Source organism: Meleagris gallopavo, chromosome 1 (assembly GCF_905368555.1).
Source record: "Meleagris gallopavo chromosome 1, MGAL_WU_HG_1.1, whole genome shotgun sequence".
NCBI lineage: Eukaryota > Metazoa > Chordata > Aves > Galliformes > Phasianidae > Meleagris > Meleagris gallopavo.
Window position 1 is genome coordinate 190,965,880 of NC_139404.1, and position 18,305 is coordinate 190,984,184.

Genomic DNA, 18,305 nt, shown 5'->3' on the forward strand with positions numbered 1-18,305 from the left:
CACAATTATGAGATCAGCTACTGGAATTGTACTTATTTTCCTTGAATTTTCCTTTTACTGGCAACTTTAGCATCTGACAAAAAATGGAGAACTACGGCAGGCATAGCAAAACTGATATGTGATCATGTTTTCTCACCTATACAGGATGTACCTGTTAGGTACTGAACAAACTAAAAATCTGCAGTGTCTACTTTACCTCTGCTTCCAGTAGACGGCGGTATAGAGCAACAACAGAGAAAATCTGCTGGCTGCAGACCCGCTAATTAAGGCGCTTAGACATTTAAGTCTCCTTCTAAAACTAACATCCCACACTTCTGCCAACAGCTCTGCTCCAACCACTTCAGCAGTCACCCCTCTGCTCTGTAGCATAATGCCTGATAGTCCTCAGGAGTGACAGCGCCTATCAAATAATTAGTTACACTTGTAAAATTAAACACATTTAAGCACTTGAGGATTCTCGCACAAGAGCAGAAAGATATTAATGGCTTATATTTGGAAATTAATTAAAACTTCAGAAGTATTCAACAGTAGACTGCTATAGAGTTCTCATTTCTAAACTGCATTTTCTTGTAGAATCATGACTATCTAAAAGATTGATGACTGTTGTGGAGAACATACACTACCAGAGTTTACAGACAAGTCACTCAGAGGAAAGGACTTCCACTTCCTCCAGTTCATTAAAAGGTCATTTTCCTGCTCTTCTGCTGACACAGCATGTTGAAGTAAATCTGAACCTGGGAAAACTCCCAAGGCTGCTTTCTGATCATCCAGTTTAGAAAACATTTCCTACCTGAGCAAGATATGAAGATAAGAGCCCAGGCCTGTGAGAATGTGCCACCACGCATGAAACTGTGTCACAGCTCCCAAAACAGGAGGCATCTTCTCTCGTAGTGCTCTGTAAGAAAGAAAACAAAAGAAAACACTGTGCAATTGTTTTTGTTGGGTCCCGTCCCACCCCCCCAACAGAACAATCTCAGATTTGAGTCATCTGTTACCTCTGGACTTAAATTTCAGAGAGTATATTTATGGCATCCCATTGTCTCAAATGAGTTCTATCATTCTCCCAAACCTTGCAAACTACTGCTGAGGATTAGGCCAGAGAGAAGAGGGGTCCACCTGACCTCACTGCTTCATTCCAGCTCTGTGGAGGCTTAGCTTACCTTTCTCTGTTTTACACTTAGAACAGGGAGAAACAGTGCTTAGTGAGGAAGAAATGAAAATAGAGGTTCTGAAATGCTCTGCCAACACGTTTTATATTTTCAACAGTTACGGGGTGTGAGCTACTTGGGAAGAGTCTCAGTGATAGAGACAGAGAAAGAAAAAAGAGAAGGAATTAAGTCACTGTGGTTTCTCCTGCTCGCCAGATTTCTGCAGTTAACTTCTGTTTTGGTTGCTGGTGGAGCAAATGTCAACATCTGCCTGCCTTCTTTGCTGACTTCATGTTCAGTCAAAACAAAAAGGGAAAATAGCAAAGACTGCAGGAGCAAGGGAGAAAAGTCTGCAGCTTCTGTTACGCTTATTTACTGCACTATGTTACAGTGTTCAGGCTTCTCCACTAAATGCTAGTCCCTGAGCTACTGATTAGGTTTCCAACTCAGTCACAAAGGTAAACAGCTTTGATTCAGTCAGACCATTAATGACTACTGAATATGAAAACAGTCACCCCAGCCTTTTAGAATCACAGAATATCCTGAGTTGGAAGGGACCCATAAGGACCATAGAGTCCAACTTGTGCCTCCATACAGCACCACTCAAAAATCTGACCTTTTTGATAGCAGGAAAAGTCAAAGCTCAAAATCAGAATCTCATGTTTTGTTGTTGTTTTTTTTGTTTTGTTTTGTTTTTAATTATCTCCAGTAAATGACGTAAGGAGAAACAAAAACTGAATCAAAACAATTTTGAACATTAGAGCCCAAAAGAGTAGGTGGGTGGATGATTCACAAGTCAGATCTTTTAGAGAACAACAAAAAAAAGTTACAGGGAACAAGAAATTGAACATATTTTTTCACAGAATATGCTGAATTAGAAGGGACCCACAAGGATCACTAAATCCAACCCCTGGCCCTACACAGGACCACCCCAAACCCAAAGTCTGACAGCAGTGTCCAAACATTCCCTGAGCTCTGGCAGCTTGAGGCTGTGCCCATTGCCTTGGGAATCTGATGACTGCCCTGCCCTCCAATTTGTTGACATCTCTTTGCAAAAGCTCTCAGCCCTCAAGGGAATCAACAGACCCTTTCAGTTTAGTGTCAACTGCTGACTAACTTAGTATAATTCCAAGTCCTGAATTCAGGTCATTGATAAAATCATTAAAGACAACTGGCCCTAAAATGGAGCCCTAATGATCAGCCATCAGTCTGATGTAAACCCATTTACCACAACCCTTTAGCCTGACCCATCAGCCAACTGTTCACACATCACAGAACGTTTGTGTCTAGCTGCATCCTGCACATTCTGTCCATAAGGTATTGTGAGAAACAGTATCAAGAGCTTTGCTAAAATCCAAGAAGATTACATCAACTGGCTTCCCTTGGTCAGCTAGGTGGGTAGCCCTGTTATCAAAGGAGATCAGGTTCATTAAACAGGACTTTACTCTCATGAGCCCCTGTTGGCTGAGACCAATGATTTCATTGCCTTACAGGTGTTTTTCAGTAATTCTCAAAATAACCTCTTCCATAATTTTACCAAGCACCCAAATGAGGCTGACAGGCCTTTAAATGTAATAATCTTCCTTGACCTTCTTCAAAACTGGGACCAGCCTTCTGCCCTGCCTGAATGACTTCAGTATGTTCAAATTATAACTGCGCTTAGAGAAATTCAAAGGGTCTGAAGACATCTGATCATTAAAGCTAGTAAAGAAACTTAATTTTTCTTCCCAGCACCATAACCAAACAAGTATGACAGGAAATATGCTAACATTTTTTTCCCTTTACAAAATCAGGGTGGAAAAAAAAGAGCTTCAGCAGCTGGTGGAATCATTGAGTCTAAGAGCAAGCTCCAAAGCCCCACAGACACCCAGGAACTCATCAGGCTTGGTGAATTGGGTGCTACAATCTCACCAGCAATTTGGCACAGCTGCAAAAATCAACCTTGGATGCCAGCATGTGCAAAGTGATGGTATACCCACCCACTTGTGTTGGCAAATAAACTTTTTATGTAAGTTTATCATGTATTTTTAGAGGGGCATTTTTTTGCCTTTTTTTTCCTCCCCAAGTTTAATGAAAATCCTGGTGGAGTTACATATCAATTGGCTCAAAATACTGCAAGACTCGCAGAGCCAAAAGGGACAGATGGAAAACATACGATTCCTTAAAGCATGTTATGATCTGAGCCTAACAAAGCAACCTAATAGGATAATTCTGTACATCACAGACTCAAGTACATAACAGTGTATGTTATGTACACTGAGAGTCAGCCTGTCTGTGTTATATACAGAGAATCAAGATGGGATTTTCTTGCTGCTGGCATCAACCTGTCCAATTCTTCCAGCTTGTGGTGGAACATAACCATCACAATGAAGTGAAAGACAAGTGCTGCTAGGAAGCTGTCCAGCTCCAAGGGATGGAGCACTCAGAAACCAATGTGTTGGTCTGGTGTCCTTTCATGCACATGTACAGTATCTGCCACACATACAACAACACATACAACAAGATGGTGGACTCCCACATGCTTTTTGTGGAAGCCAGTTGGTTTTTTTTTTAACCCCATTTGGCAATAGACTAATCAGAGATGAAGTCTTTCTGGCCTCTTCTCCAGTGCTAAACTGTAAGACTTCAGGCTAATAATGACAGCTAGGCACAATGCAATGGCTCACAGAGTTACTGCTCTTTGAGACACTCAAATTGCTGCTATTTATTGGTGACAGATATATTGCAGCAGATACTTCTTTAGCTTGTAGAACTGCTGTTTTTGATATCTTCCTAGGAAACTATAAGAGCAGAAACAAAAAAAAAGCAGGATAAAAATCTCATTCAGATGAAATCAAGTATGATGAGCAGACTTTAGTCAGGCACAGATCCTCAAAATTACTTCAGTGACATTACTTTCCCTCAATTTAAATTAAAGTTAAAGAGAAATACCTATTATAAAGAAAAAAAAAAGTATCTATTCATGAATAAGAAAAGCTTTAAAAGAACTGTTCAGTGCTGAATCTGGTCATGAGAAAACTGGATAAAAGCCTTGTGAACGCTTTGTAGGCAGCTTATCAAACCTACCGTGAGATGGACTTGAATATACACAGCAAAGAAAACAATGCTTTATGCTAAAAGATTACAAGCTAGGGAGACAAAGTGAAAGTGCTCACCTCAATTTCTCACAAAAAATGTTGTCCACATTCCAGAGGAAAAATCCCATTAGAAATACAGTTAAAGATGTATAGCCTAGACCTCTAAGCCATGGGTATACCCTAAAGAGAGAAAGAGAAATAATAGAGCTTAGTTCAATATGCTTTAAAGGCAGCTTGTAGCTTACATAAATACTATAACATACATGTAAAGTGCTTCATTTAAGAAGATATCAACTTCAAATTTCATCTATTTAAGTATTCACAGCATCACAAAAATATTTGAGTTGGAAGGGACATTTATGAGCTTAAAGGACATCCACCTCCCTGCAAAAAACAGGAAAAACTACAGTTCCATCAGGTGCTCAGAGGTCCATTCAGCCTTATCTGGAATGTCTCCTCCAGGGATGGGGCATCCACTGCCTCTCTGGGCAACCTGTGTCACTGCTTCACTACCATTATCATTAAAAAAAAAAAAAAAAAAAAAAAAAGAATTTTCTTATACCCAATCTAAATCTCTCCTGTTTCTCCTTCTTTGCCCTTGTTCTCAATCCCTTGGATCATTTTTGTGGCCTTCCTCTGGACATACTCCGACAAGCCCATATATTGCTGTGCTTCTCCTGAATCAGCATTCTCTGGGACTGGTCTTCTAGGGACTTTGCTTCTACACTACTGATTGTCCCCTAAATGTTTGCTGCACTACGAATGAGCAGCACGTGGGAAAACTGAAGTTATCCAAAATGTAAAAATTTGTGAGTCCCACGTGTAATCTTTCAGTTAAAGATTAGCCATGTGACAATTTAGGACACTCCCAAAGGAATACTGTATGTTGTATTTCCAATACAGTATACTTTGGGAACAGAAAAAAATAAAATTCCCATTTGGGGAGAAAACATTTATTTAGGATATTAGAAATATCCTTAAGAATCAGCTACAAGAAAGTGCATTGTCTGTAAGCTCACCTCAGTACCCGCTTTCAGCTTGGAATTGCCAGCTTACTACCTGGAAATTGGCAGCATTTGCTCCTTTCCCACTAGGAAGTCCAAAAGAAAGCCCAATTCCACCTCCAAGAGGCTGCCATGAAATACTTTAAGTTATTTTTAAACTTTATGGATGTACAGTTTAGATTTTGGTTTAAAACGCATTCCTGAGTTGTTTTTTCCTCCACTGCAGTGTACCCAGTTACATTCCACAGCTATGAGCAGTGGCAATAGAAATGTCCAAAGAGATAGGCATAGCTTCTTCCATTCAGCAAACCAATCAGACACAAGTGGTACATGTTAACAACAAGCATACTGCAAATATAAACTGGCAAAAGTATTGTTTGTTTAATCTAATAAATGCATGGAGAATCGTGGTACATGGCACAGACCACTCTGTAATAACCCCGACTCAGTGCTCTAGAGATATGAGCAAGTCTAAGACATGAAAGAGCACTAAATGGTATGTTATAGACACTGGTAATTAGATAATTATAGCTGGAATTGTTCAGAGAAGATATAAGTGTTGTTCTGTGAAGGAGCATGAGAGGCTGGCATCACTCATCAGCAGAGAACATGCTCTATGAACACAGGACAACATTTGCCAAGTCGTAAGTTTAGGAATGAAGCAGAACCAAGAAATGATGAAAAGCTGGGGGAAATGGGTAGGAATGATAACAAATAGTGGGGATAGGAGGAGGCAGCAGCCTGAAAGGATTTATGTGCTGCTCTTTAAGATCTGTACACTGAGCTCAGAGCAACTTCCAGCCCTGCACCAAGAAACACGAGTCATATGAAGTTACTACATATTAAAGAAATAAAATAGAAAAGCAGAAACAGCAATCAAAATATAAGTTAGAACAGGCTTGGACAACTGCTAGAATTACAAACAGAAAGACAGAAATGCATTTTAGCAACGCAGAGTGGAAGTAAATCCGAAAGTACACTCAGGGCTGGCTTTTTGCAAAGAGAAAGGGCACTGTAAGGACAGCAAAGCTTCTTTCCCTTTCTTAACTTTCTAACCACAGTTTGCATCAACATAGCTGAAAAGGGAAGTCAGTCTTTGTAGTGTTGGAATGAAGCGATCTGTTAATTAAGAAAATACATTCCAAAACTTCTAAAACTGAAGGGAAAAAGTAGGTAGAAACTTCAGAGATTAACTTTGCAGGTGGAAAACATTGGATGAAATCCTAGAAGGATGGTGGGATTATTGGTAGTGACATAATAGCAATGTTTCAGAAATAACAAGCATGCACAAGAGTGGAATTCGCAGAACTGGAAAGTCAGCAGACCCAAGAGCTTATCTACACAGAGAGAGATTTAATCTAAATGATTAGAGCTGTGCTGAATCCTTGTACAAGAACAAAATTAGATCGACTCGAACTTGATTCCCCTTGGATGTGAATAGAGGCAGTATCACTTAAGATCTCTATGCTATGATTAAAATTTCCGTGTTCATGGGTTTGAAAAGTGTCTTTAAGCTGTTGTTGTTTCTATAGCTGCAAGCAACACACAATCCATCTTAAGTGTTTTTTGCTTAACAGAAGTCTGTGAACATTTATGTTTGGTTTGTGGAAAATTCTTGGGGGAAAGTCGAACCAAATTAACTGAAATTGCAATTGAAAGGTGATTCAGCATATTCACTTTAAATTCACATCTTTTGTTATATTTCTCCTTGCGTTCCTGAACAGTTACATACAGAACTAAAAACAAAGTTTTGATGGTAACTTGTTGGCTTCAAGAAAATGCAAGGAAGTGGGGCATTCTCTTTCAGCCAGAGCACTGTGAACCAGCACTGTATAACTAGTTAAAGAAATTCTGCCACCACTCATTTCCCATGTTATGACCACCAGAAAAGATACACATGCTAAGATGTACCTTACAATGTTGAGTTACAAGTAGTATGTAATAACACTTACCATAATACTATATAAACAGATCGTAGAACTATAACAGAAACTAGTGTTCCATACATGATCTGTAAATAAAAGCAGAGATAAAGATCAGCAGTGGTATTCAAGAGACTTTATAAAATACCAAATGAATAAAACTGTTTGCATCTTGACTGTAGTTTCTTAGCCTGAAGAAAATAGAATCCCTGCTAAATTTTAATTTGGGTCTACCCAAAGAGAATGTCTATAAAATAGACAAATAGAAACAAGGTTATAATCACACTGTGTATGCAATTATGGGAAAAGTCAGTTGTGGAAAGCTGCTGTTTCATTTCTTTGAGTTAGAAAGCAAACACTAGATGGCACTCAGTAAACACCTTGGCTTCAAAACAGTAATTCACTCCCATTACTTGTTCTCTAACTGGAAATTTTAACCCCTGCTTGCATAAGCATCAGTTGAAAACACATTTGAAATTTATACTTCCTTCACTTATGTTTAATATTTTTTCTGAAGGTAAACACTTCAAGAGTCTATCCACTACGCCCACACAGAGCACCAGCATGAAAGAAACTTTCCAGGGAGCATTTGAAATCATCTATTCCCAAATTGCTAGGATTCATTCTACATATACAGAGAAAAGGCTGCATGCTCTGAGAAGTCCCACGAGCAACATCTGTCTCACTGTAAGCTCAATGAAGTTGAATGTGATGGTCTGACAAATAAAAGGTCAAAGTACTCATTTCTTTCCTGCCTCATGATTTTCAAATCACTCTCTGCTTCTTTCTCCATAGCCTTAGGATTCACATGATACCACCTCCAAGACAATACAGATTAACAAAGTGAAGCAATGGAGTCTGCCATGCCTGAGCAGTGATGCAGAAGCCAATGCAGCACAGAGGATTTTCAGACACCAGTGGCATCACTTTACTGTGATAAAAAACCCACTTTAGTGGGTTTTTAAAATCCACTAAACCTAACAGAACAGTTGATTTACAAACCAGTGTCTTCATCACATTCTGTCAACCTCATCTCTTTCCTTCTTTTCGACTACACTGTCTTCAAGGCTCTGCCATAACTGGAACATTCAACTATTAATATCCCCAAACATATGCATGCAGCCATTCACCTGACACAGATTGCTGTAACAGCATTTAATAAAACCTACCGTTCAGAAATCCATAAAGACCACCTTCCAAACTCACTTTAGCTTTAGTGATGAGGTTAGTAGCACTCACTGTATTATCAGTGCATACATTCCGAGCACGACAGACAATGGATTCTTTATGTTTGACAACAGATAGAAGCTCCAATATTGACTATGTAAAGCCATTCAGCTCAGCAGCTCTCTATTTGCATTCAGCATGAGATAAATAAATTCAGTAACTACGCTACTGCTACGTGCATACTGCTCTGTAAACAAAGCAAAACTATTTGGAAAAGCTAATTTGTTCTGGCTTCTACTTTTACACAAAACTGTAAACTAATTCCCTTGATGGAGTGCAGCACATAAATCAGAAAATCTGCTAGGTATGGCCCTGGTATTGAGTGCTGCTCAGTGCCATCTGAAGTTGGAAAGGGGACATGGTGCTGGGACTGCTCACTGCTGAGTGCTCCATGTGCTGCTGCAATTCTCCATTGCTAGGAGAATTTGCCTGTCCATCACACTGACAAATAGAGACTAAATTTAAAAGTTAAATCACAGAATGGCTTGGGTTGGAAGGGACCTCAAGGATCATGAAGCTCCAACCACCCTGCCACAGGCAGAGCCACCAACCTCCACATTTAATACCAGACCAGGCTGCCCATGGCCCCATCCAACCTGGCCTTGAACACCTCCAGGAATGGACGGGGCATCCATAGCCCCTCTGGGCAGCTGTTCCAGCACCTCAGCAATCCCTCTGTAAAGAATTTCCCCCTGACATCCAACCTAAATCTTCCCTCCCTCAACTTCCAACCATTTTCCCTTGTCCTGCAGTTATCAATCCTTTCAAAGAGTTGGTTCCCCTCCTGTCTGTAGGCTCCCTTTAGGTATTGAAAGGCTGCAATGAGGTCACTCCACAGCTTTCTCTTCTCTAGGATGAACAAGCCCAGCTCTATGAAAACTCAGTCTGCCTTCATAGGGGAGATGCTCCAGCCCTCTGATCATCTTTGTGATCCTTCTCTTGACCCTCTCCAACAGCTCCCTGTCTCTCCTGTACTGGGAGCTCCAGACCTGGATGCAATACTTCAGATGGGGCCTCAAAAGAGCAGAGGAAAGAGGGAGAATCACCTCCCTATCCCTGCTGGCCACCCCTCTTCTGATGGAACCCAGGATACCATTTGCTTTCCAAGCACAGTGCTCTTGAATAGCATTTTACTCATTTCAAAGAGCTTTTGCTTTCCTAACCAAATCCAGTAATTTATTCTAAGAGAGAAGAAGGAGCTCCTGGGAAGGCTCCTTGGCCTGACCTCATTTCCTTGTGGTTCTCATCTACAATCTGCATTGACAAAACACAGTTCTGCAGCATGGTTACAGAAAAAGCAACCCGTGAAGTGAGAGACTTTTACCAATTTGCTTAAGAGAATCATAATCATTAAGGTTGGAAAAGATCATTTAGTCCAACTAAATGACCTTCAAGCTTTTTCTATGTAATTCTCTCTGTTTCTTTATACAAGAAACCAAATAAATAGTGCTAGATTAAGTCCACAGAAACACAGTTTAGAGCCAGCCTAAAGCCAAGGTAAAACACTGGCTATAAACACTATTTTTGCAGCTCCTAAAAGCAGGAAAAAGGGAAAGCTCTGAAAAGCTGTAGAGCCACTGGCTCAGTATCTCTTAATGGCTTGTGGAAGGGGATGGGTTTAATGTAGGAAGGAAAAAAGAAACCTTGCAACGACTAAAGAAAAACTCATCCACAGCTGACACTTCAATTTCTTTCCTTCTGCACTCCCCCACACAAATAGATTGTAAGCAGTAAAACACAACATTCATGCTTAAAAGCCCATGAAAGACTGGAACAACAAAGTGTTCTGCTCTGTGTGCTCCAACCCTTCTCTTCACACCACAGGCAAACATCCAGGAGGTGTTGCTACGATATGCACGTCTTATGACAGCTTTTGCTTACTAGATGTCTATAGACAGTGCAGCATAAAATAGTTCATACTTCTGGGAGCAGTGTTTACTTTTATTCCTCTACCACCCATGGACTTACTATTTTAAATATGCCAAAAAAAGCGTCTCAGGTATTATCTCCCACCCAAGGGATAAAGGACAAAATAAAATAAAAAATATCTACTGTAATTCAAGTCTATTCAAATTTCTCAATTCCTTCAGTTCTCTTTGTTGTTGTTCTTTAATGTATCACTTCAGTGACACGTGAACATCCATGCAAGCTTTGTGCAATTCTGCCTTACAGTGCCTTTACATTGGAAGCAAAAGATCACCTGCACTACAATTTAAGCAAGAGAAAAATAGTAGAACCTTTTTCTTTTGTTATCCCTAAGTTTCCCCTCTACTGGAATAGGTTGCCCAAGGAGGTTGTGGATGCCCCATCCCTGGAGGCATTCAAGGCCAGGCTGGATGTGGCTCTGGGCAGCCTGGTCTGGTGTTTGGTGATCCTGCATACAGCAGGGGGTTGGAACTGGATGAGCATTGTGGTCCTTTTCAACCCAGGCCATTCTATGATTCTATGATATGATTATGTCAGCTTCCAAACCTGTGTCTTTCCAATGGGGAAAAACTCAAGGTCTTCTTCATACTGAGTATTATCTGGTGAGAAGGACATACATGAAGAGTATGCTTCCCATTTACAAATTGGACCCAAGCATTCCAGCACTCAGTATTCAGCAGTGTTTTTGAGATGATGTAGAGTTTAGCAAATCAAACAGATTTGCTCTCGTGTACATCAGAAACAAGCTTTGTCCTCCACACCAGGGGAAATGTATAAAACTGGTTCTTCATCTTCTCTTCTAGTACAGAAAACCTGTTAATTTTCACTTCTATTTCTTCTGCTCCTAGCCTCCAGTCCATTCTCTGCTAACAAATTCATCAGCCTCAAATATTCATGCACACTTTGGGAATCACATTTGCAGATTTGGGTTTCATGGTACTACTTACCTATTAATATCCCAACCACCTATCAAGAAATAGTACTTGAAGCTAGAAACTGTATTTGAGATTTACAGCAAAGGCACCAGACTTCTACGTATTCATGCATTTCTAGGAAAGAAGTCTGAGCAGAGGTAAAAAGGAAGGGCAATTCCTACAGTAACACTGAGTATCTGAGAACAGTCTTACTGCTGTTCAGCACTACACGTGGCACCAACAGCTCATTACTGAGCCAACCCAGATTCACCAGGTTTGGTATTAATTACACCAAGTTACTGCTGCTGCATGGTGCTGAGCAGCCTTCCAGAGCTCCTGGGATACGGTCTGCAGAAGTAAACAAACTTTTTCTTGGTTTTCCCTTCAAAGACTCATAGAGCTCATCCTTTGCAGACTCTGAACATCTTTCCACGCTCCTCCTAAGCTACTGTGCAGGTACAGGTACTTGCCAGAGTGAAAGCTGTATCTGTTTTCTAGAAGCGAGGCTGTGTAACTTAGAGTAAAATTTCACACAATTCGTTTTACACTTGTTCTTTAGCAGGACAGTGCCTGACTTTGAAAACCTCTGTGGTGAAGATATGCCCTGAAAAGGTCATTTTTAACAGATTGCTTGGCAACCTGAGCATGTAGAAAGGAGGAAACCACTGTAAGGTACAATATCATTAAGGCAAAAGGCTACAACTGGCTGCTGTCTTAGCAGGAAGGACTCTGGAGAGCTGCAGGACACTGTGTGCTGCCCACAGATATTCCCTAAAAAATGGGTACCTGTAAGTCCAAATGGGTTCTGCTGTGCCACAATACACTCTTCATTCAGTTTCAGGCTCCCATATGCAATCCAATACTCAAGTTTCATATTAGCCTAAGTTATTCTTCTTTCTTTTTTCCATTTGTATGCTTAAAACACCACTGAAGATAATTTTATTCATTTGAGCAAATGAAATATCTTTTCCTCTCACGCTCACTCCTTCTTATCTAAAATCACCTTAAATTGAAAATCCAGTACACGTGGTTTACTTCTATCACTGCTGCAGAAAATTCACAGGTCATATTATTATGCTGTGATCAGCAAACACATCTAGGCTCTCTCTTCCTTGAGTGATCTGTGCACAGCTTACCACAACAGTAGCTGGTATGTGCCCATCAGTTCTTCCATTCTGAATCATTTCAGATCCTACCCCCTCTTTAGCAGTGTTAATCCTCCAGGTCTCCCAGTTCATTCTTCATCCTCCTCTGTACTTAGTGATGTCTCTGAGATTTGTATCATCAAAAATACCATCAGGATGTGACTCTTTTCCTGATACAGGTCATTAAATAAAAACACTCCCATAACCAATCTGAGAAAGTCCAGACCTAGTCTGGCTTTCATCATCTCCCTTAGTCATTTTGCACTACTCACTCCCTTACCATATTTGCAATTCTCATACTGATCTCCTTCTCCAGCTTGCTCTGTTATTCATAGGAGAACATATCAACACTTTTGTAATGTCTATACAAAAGATTTTTTAACTGTGTTTCCTAATGTAGAAAAAACAGCTGTCAAAAAAAAGCTGTCAGGTTAGGCTTCATCTAATTCTCTGTTTACCATTTAACTAACTCTGTTAGAAATTTGCTTCGAACTGCTGCAGCAGATGACTATGCAAATAATAAAGGATTTTACATTTATTTCATTATTCATGTAGCTCGCTCCACTCGCTGAATGAAGATTTTGAGCCCTTCAGTTGTACAGCCAGCATCCCACATGGAGCAAGTAAATAAATCTGGATGGAAAATGCTTTGCAGATGATAGCTTGCTAGGCTATAACATACTAGAAGGCCACCAGTGAGACATAAATCTAAAAATCTAACTGTTCAGGACATTTCTTCCGCTTAAAGGGTTACCTTTAACTTGTCTGTCTGTGGACGACTCCATGCCTGCAATCAATCTTCCTTCATCTCTTTCCTTCCATAAGCACAAATATACATGTGGTATAAGCACATAACAGCAACAAGCAACTGATCTCATTTAAAGCTAACTCTGAACAGTTTTAACCAGTTCATTTCCCCATCAGACAGTAAACTGGTGTGCTGGTTGGGAAGGAGGAGACACTGGCTTCAGAACATCTATTAACTGGGACCTATGCCTGTTTAGCATGGAAATTAGGTAAAACAGTGCTTTTGCCACAGAAATTTTCATATAAGCAAAACAATACAAGCTTGTAAAGACTAGTGCTATTTTTTGTTTGATTAACTGATGAAACAGAAAAAAAAAAAAGAAAAAAAAAGCCTACAGATCAGTTTTAAGTGTTTTCTCCTTCTAATGACATGTAGTGCTTAGCTAACTAAAATGCACATCTCATTCCTTCCATGGCTGAATCACTGAGATCCTTGCAGACCTGTAATATCTGAATGGAGAATAAGAAGTTGGTCTCTAATGCCACGGTACCATGAGTAACAAACTGAATTTCCTTCATGCCCTGCTGGCAATATGCAATTCATGAGCACAAGTTGGGAAGGAAAGTGGAAAGGAATTCACTGAGAACTGAAGCTTGGATCCTGTCAACTGAATATACTGGAATCCTCTCCCATTCTTCATAGGATTACAGAATGGCTTGGGTTGGAGTTTCATGGCTCCAACCCCCCTGCCACAGGCAGGGCCACCAACCTCCACATTTAATACCAGACCAGGCTGCCCAGGGCCCCATCCAACCTGGCCTTGAACACCTCCAGGGATGGACAGGGCATCCACTGCCTCTCTGGGCAGCTGTTCCAGCACCTCACTACTCTCTACTCTGAGTAAAGAACTTATCCCTGATATCCAACCAAAATCTTCTCCAACTTCAAACCATTTCCCCTTGTACTGCTATTATCTACCCTTTCAAAGAGTCCTGTTGCTCTTCATTTAGAGGAAAAAAGACACTGTAACAATGAACAATACCAAGGTGTCCACGGGATTGTTCTCCTTTCTGCAAGGCTGGCAAATGATGACGACCACAGATACCTAGAGAAATCAAATGCTATTTTATGTCCTAATGCTGCTTTCTCATACAGCTTGGGACTGCGACTATGGGTTGCAATATGATGGTACAAACATATTTAATACTTAACCTTCAAGACTATACAACTCATTCAGCTGGAAAATACCTACTGTAATTATGCAGAGGACAAGAATTAAGAAAATAACCTTGCTTAGCTGTGAGTCAGAGCAATGTTTCCCCCAGATTTACAACATATTTGACATAGATGATGAAAAAAAATGTCTGCAGTACTTAAGACTTTGGTATTTGGCCATAACTGTATGTTCTGCATAAAAATCAATTTGGGAAGAGTTATAAAAGTTCAGCACTTTTACTGGCCTAAATCTTTTCTACATTGATTCTTCATGTATAAGTTATTACAGGGAATTCATACACAGAACCAAAGAGAAACCAGTTGCAAAAAATTAGTGCTTTGGGGCAGCAAGTTAAAGTTTCCCTATTTCTCTTTCCAGACAAGTCGTAATATTTATCTTAATATCTGTCATATGGAACTATACCTAAGTGAACACTCCAAACTGAGCTACAATGAAGCTGTGATATACTTATTGCAGTAAATGTAAGTTGAGTAGGTAATTAGAGAAATAAAACAGTCCAACATCAGTAGTAGATCCCGCTATTGTAAAAAAAAATAATATTTAAAATCTCTTCATTCAAAGCTAGTTACAGACAGCTCAGTAAAAATACCAGAAATTGCAATTTTCACTCTGCTTAATATCTTACTGGCAAAAAGAAAGGCAGGATGGTAAAATGGAGTTTAATAAACAGGGTAAAAAACACCTGCAAATCTCTCTTTTTATCTACAGGTAGAGTTAACAATTCTTCTTTCTAAGAGAGATCATTTGGAGCAATTGAGAATTTATTTTATTCACCAGCACTTTACTAATCCAGCAACAGGAAGCATGTATCATTTTTATGACTGCTGATGAAGCACGCACAATTTGACAAGTGACAGCACTACCAATTTCTGAAATTAAGGCTTTAAAGCTCTATCCCGCAAAGAGCTCCGTGATTTTGCTTGGCAATTTTTCTGCTGTTATCCATAGTAAAAAAAATAAGTCATAAAAGAAGGAAAGCTACACATGGCATACACAAGCGAGCACGACTTCTAAAGTCCTGTGAATGGCCAAGTGATGCATGTCCTAACCTGACACCAGCAGACGCACTTTAATAATTTCGGAAAGTGCATCAACAAAAGAACCTGTACCAAATGTTTTATTAAGTCTGTACAACCATAGAATTGTAGAATCATAGAATGGTTTGAGTTGGAAGGGACCTTGAAGATCATTTAGTTCCAACCCCCTGCTATATGCAGGGACATCTTCCCCCAGATCAGGTTGCTCACAGCCCCATCCAGCCTGGCCTTGAGTGCTTCCAGGGAGAGGACATCCACAACCTCAGTGGGCAACCTGTGCCAGTGTCTCACCACCCTCACAGTAAAGAATTTCTTCCTACTATCTATTCTACATCCACCCTCTTCCAGTTTAAAACCATTTTCCCTCATCCTGCTGCTACCTGGCCTTATAAAAAGTTCCTCCCCAGCTTTCCTGTAGGCCCCTTCAGGTTCTGGAAAGCTGCTATAAGGTCTCCTTGGAACCTTCTCTTCTCCAGGCTGCAGAGCACTAGCTCTCTCAGCCCGTCAATAGCAGACAGGACAGAATCAATAGCAACAAGGTCACTGCATAACCCTGTAAATATTCTCCATTTAAATACAGCTTGAATTTATATAGACTAAAATTGAATAGTTAAAAAAAGAAAGTTGATATTGAAAAAGGGAGAGAAGACCATGGGGCTAAACTGCCTACGCCATGTCGCAGTTCCACAGCAGCCAGTAAGAATAGAATAGAGTAGATCAGGACTCATTAAGGTCTTCCTCTTGTTACACTGATGAAAAAACATGCAAGGTATTAGGTCAAATAGTAAAACAACACATATCAAACCTACCAGTTTTTCAGGTCATCGAGAAACAGGATGGCAATGTGACAGGCAGCAGTGCTGCCTAAAGATTATGCGAAAAGCAAATGGCATTTGCCTTCCGTTTTTCCTTCCAGCTATAGCACCCTACATGACATTCCAATAAAACAACATGGTTTAAACAAAATCAGCTTCTCCAACAGAGCAAGGCTTACCTGATGGAACACAGGCTGTTTCAATTTTAAGTAAACCTGCAAAGATTAAAAAGGGATAAATAAGTTGCAACAGAGAACAACCATAACATTACTGATTTAAATACAGCCAAGGCTTGTTCTGTTAGAATAAAAATGAGGGCCTACCCATATACCATTAAAGCCGATTAAACATTTGAAGTTTCCTCCGGCAAAATCTGGGGTTTCTTCAACCCATTTTAAACTGTGGAGTTATTTTGGAACATTTGGAAGCACAAATAGAGAAATTAACATCTAAGACCTCCTCTCATTTAACAGACTTGTAACACACAAAAACAAAAATTAATACAGAAATTGCCAGGTACATTGCTGATAAGCATTGCAAGAATATGATGTACTTTGCATTGATTTGCTATTACGAATGTTTTTGACAATAATATTTCAGTTCTATTTACCAAAAGCCAGTAGTTAATAGACATGCTGGTCACACAGTTCATTTAAGCTCTATTTTTGGAGACAGAAAGGGAATATGCCCTAGGCATAACTTGCCACAAGTGTAAAGAAAAGAAAGCTTAGAAGGTGCAAAAGAGAAGGTAAGTCTTTTAAAGGAAAAAGAACCTGCATCACTATTTTAATAACATAACCTTTATCAAAAATAAAGAAAGAGATTCCATCTGTGGCTGACAGCCTGTGCAAAAGTCATTCTGTTCAATCAGGTAGCTGTTTGCATTGAGAAGGGAATCAAGTTAGAAGAACTGAAACCGTGTTGAATCTCATTTCTTAATCAGCAATACTCCCTTCTCTTTGGGCTGTTGTTTTAAAGCACCCCTGAATACAACAGTACATTACAGTTCACTTCTTGCAGCCTAATAAACAGGATTATTGTCACTTTTGTCAGAGTTTTCCTCAGGGACCTAAAAGGAATCATAGAATCATAAAATGGCTGGAGTGGGAAGGGACCTCAAGGATCACGAAGCTCCAACTTCCCCTGCCACATGCAGAGCCACCACCTCCACATTTAATACCAGACCAGGCTGCCCAGGGCCCCATCCAACCTGGCCTTGAACACCTCCAGGATGGGGCATCCACAGCCTCTCTGAGCAGCTGTTCCTCACCACTCTCTGAGTAAAGAACTTCCCCCTGATATCCAACCTAAATCTTCCCTCCCTCGACTTCAAACCATTTCCCCTTGTCCTGCAGTTATCAACCCTTTCAAAGGGTTGACTCCCCTCCTGTTCGTAGGCTCCCTTTAGGTACTGGAAGGCTGCAATGAGGTCACTCTGCAGCCTTTTCTTCTCCAGGCTGAACAAGCCCAGCTCCCTCAGCCTGTCTTTGCAGGGGAAGTGGTTCAGCTCTGTAAAAGGACTCCTCAGTCCTAAAAGGATTCTTTTCCTCACATTCCTATTCTAGCAATTGGATTACTGTGTTGTTTCCTCTTCTTCTGTATAGTAGCTTAGAGAGAAAGGTTTCAGTATACTAAGGCCAGTATGTAATTTTCTCACCAACAGTCATTCTTCACTGGAAGTGGGAGTGACTCAGAATTGCTTGTAGGATAGGAGGCTGCCAACATGCAGGTGAAAATGAGGTATCAGAAAAAGTTACTTACTATGCTGACTATGAAGCTGTATGTTATTAAAATGAAAAGCATTGGATAATTGACTGTGTTCTTGTACTTGAAACATTCGTACCTGAAAGAGAACATAAAGGAGAGTGATAACATTTGTCACTTATCACATAAAGGATGTATTTTTCAAAAACAAACAAACAAAAAACCCAACTGTAAGCTTATACATGTACTGAAAATAAACCAATCAGTGGAACAAACTGAGAAAGCATAAACATTTTTCAAAGGTGCTTAAGGGGTGATGGGTGACAAATTAGAAATGAGTTTGAAATGCAATGCAAGTGCCCCAAAGCATTACGTCTGTGAGCTAAAGTCAGTGTGGGAAA

The 18,305-nt window shown here is 40.1% G+C and overlaps 1 protein-coding gene across 1 annotated transcript in view; it reads right to left on the reverse strand.

Moving 5' to 3' along the window:
- The window catches only part of ACER3 (alkaline ceramidase 3), a 56,612-nt gene that overhangs the window by 8,038 nt on the left and 30,269 nt on the right, over nt 1–18,305 (reverse strand). The window contains exons 5-9 of the mRNA XM_085216487.1: nt 17,962–18,043; nt 16,380–16,415; nt 7,182–7,240; nt 4,304–4,405; nt 791–895 (exon numbers count right to left, since the gene is read on the reverse strand). Of these exons, the coding sequence (XP_085072613.1) occupies nt 791–895; nt 4,304–4,405; nt 7,182–7,240; nt 16,380–16,415; nt 17,962–18,043 (384 nt within the window). The remainder of the gene's footprint in view (nt 1–790; nt 896–4,303; nt 4,406–7,181; nt 7,241–16,379; nt 16,416–17,961; nt 18,044–18,305) is intronic.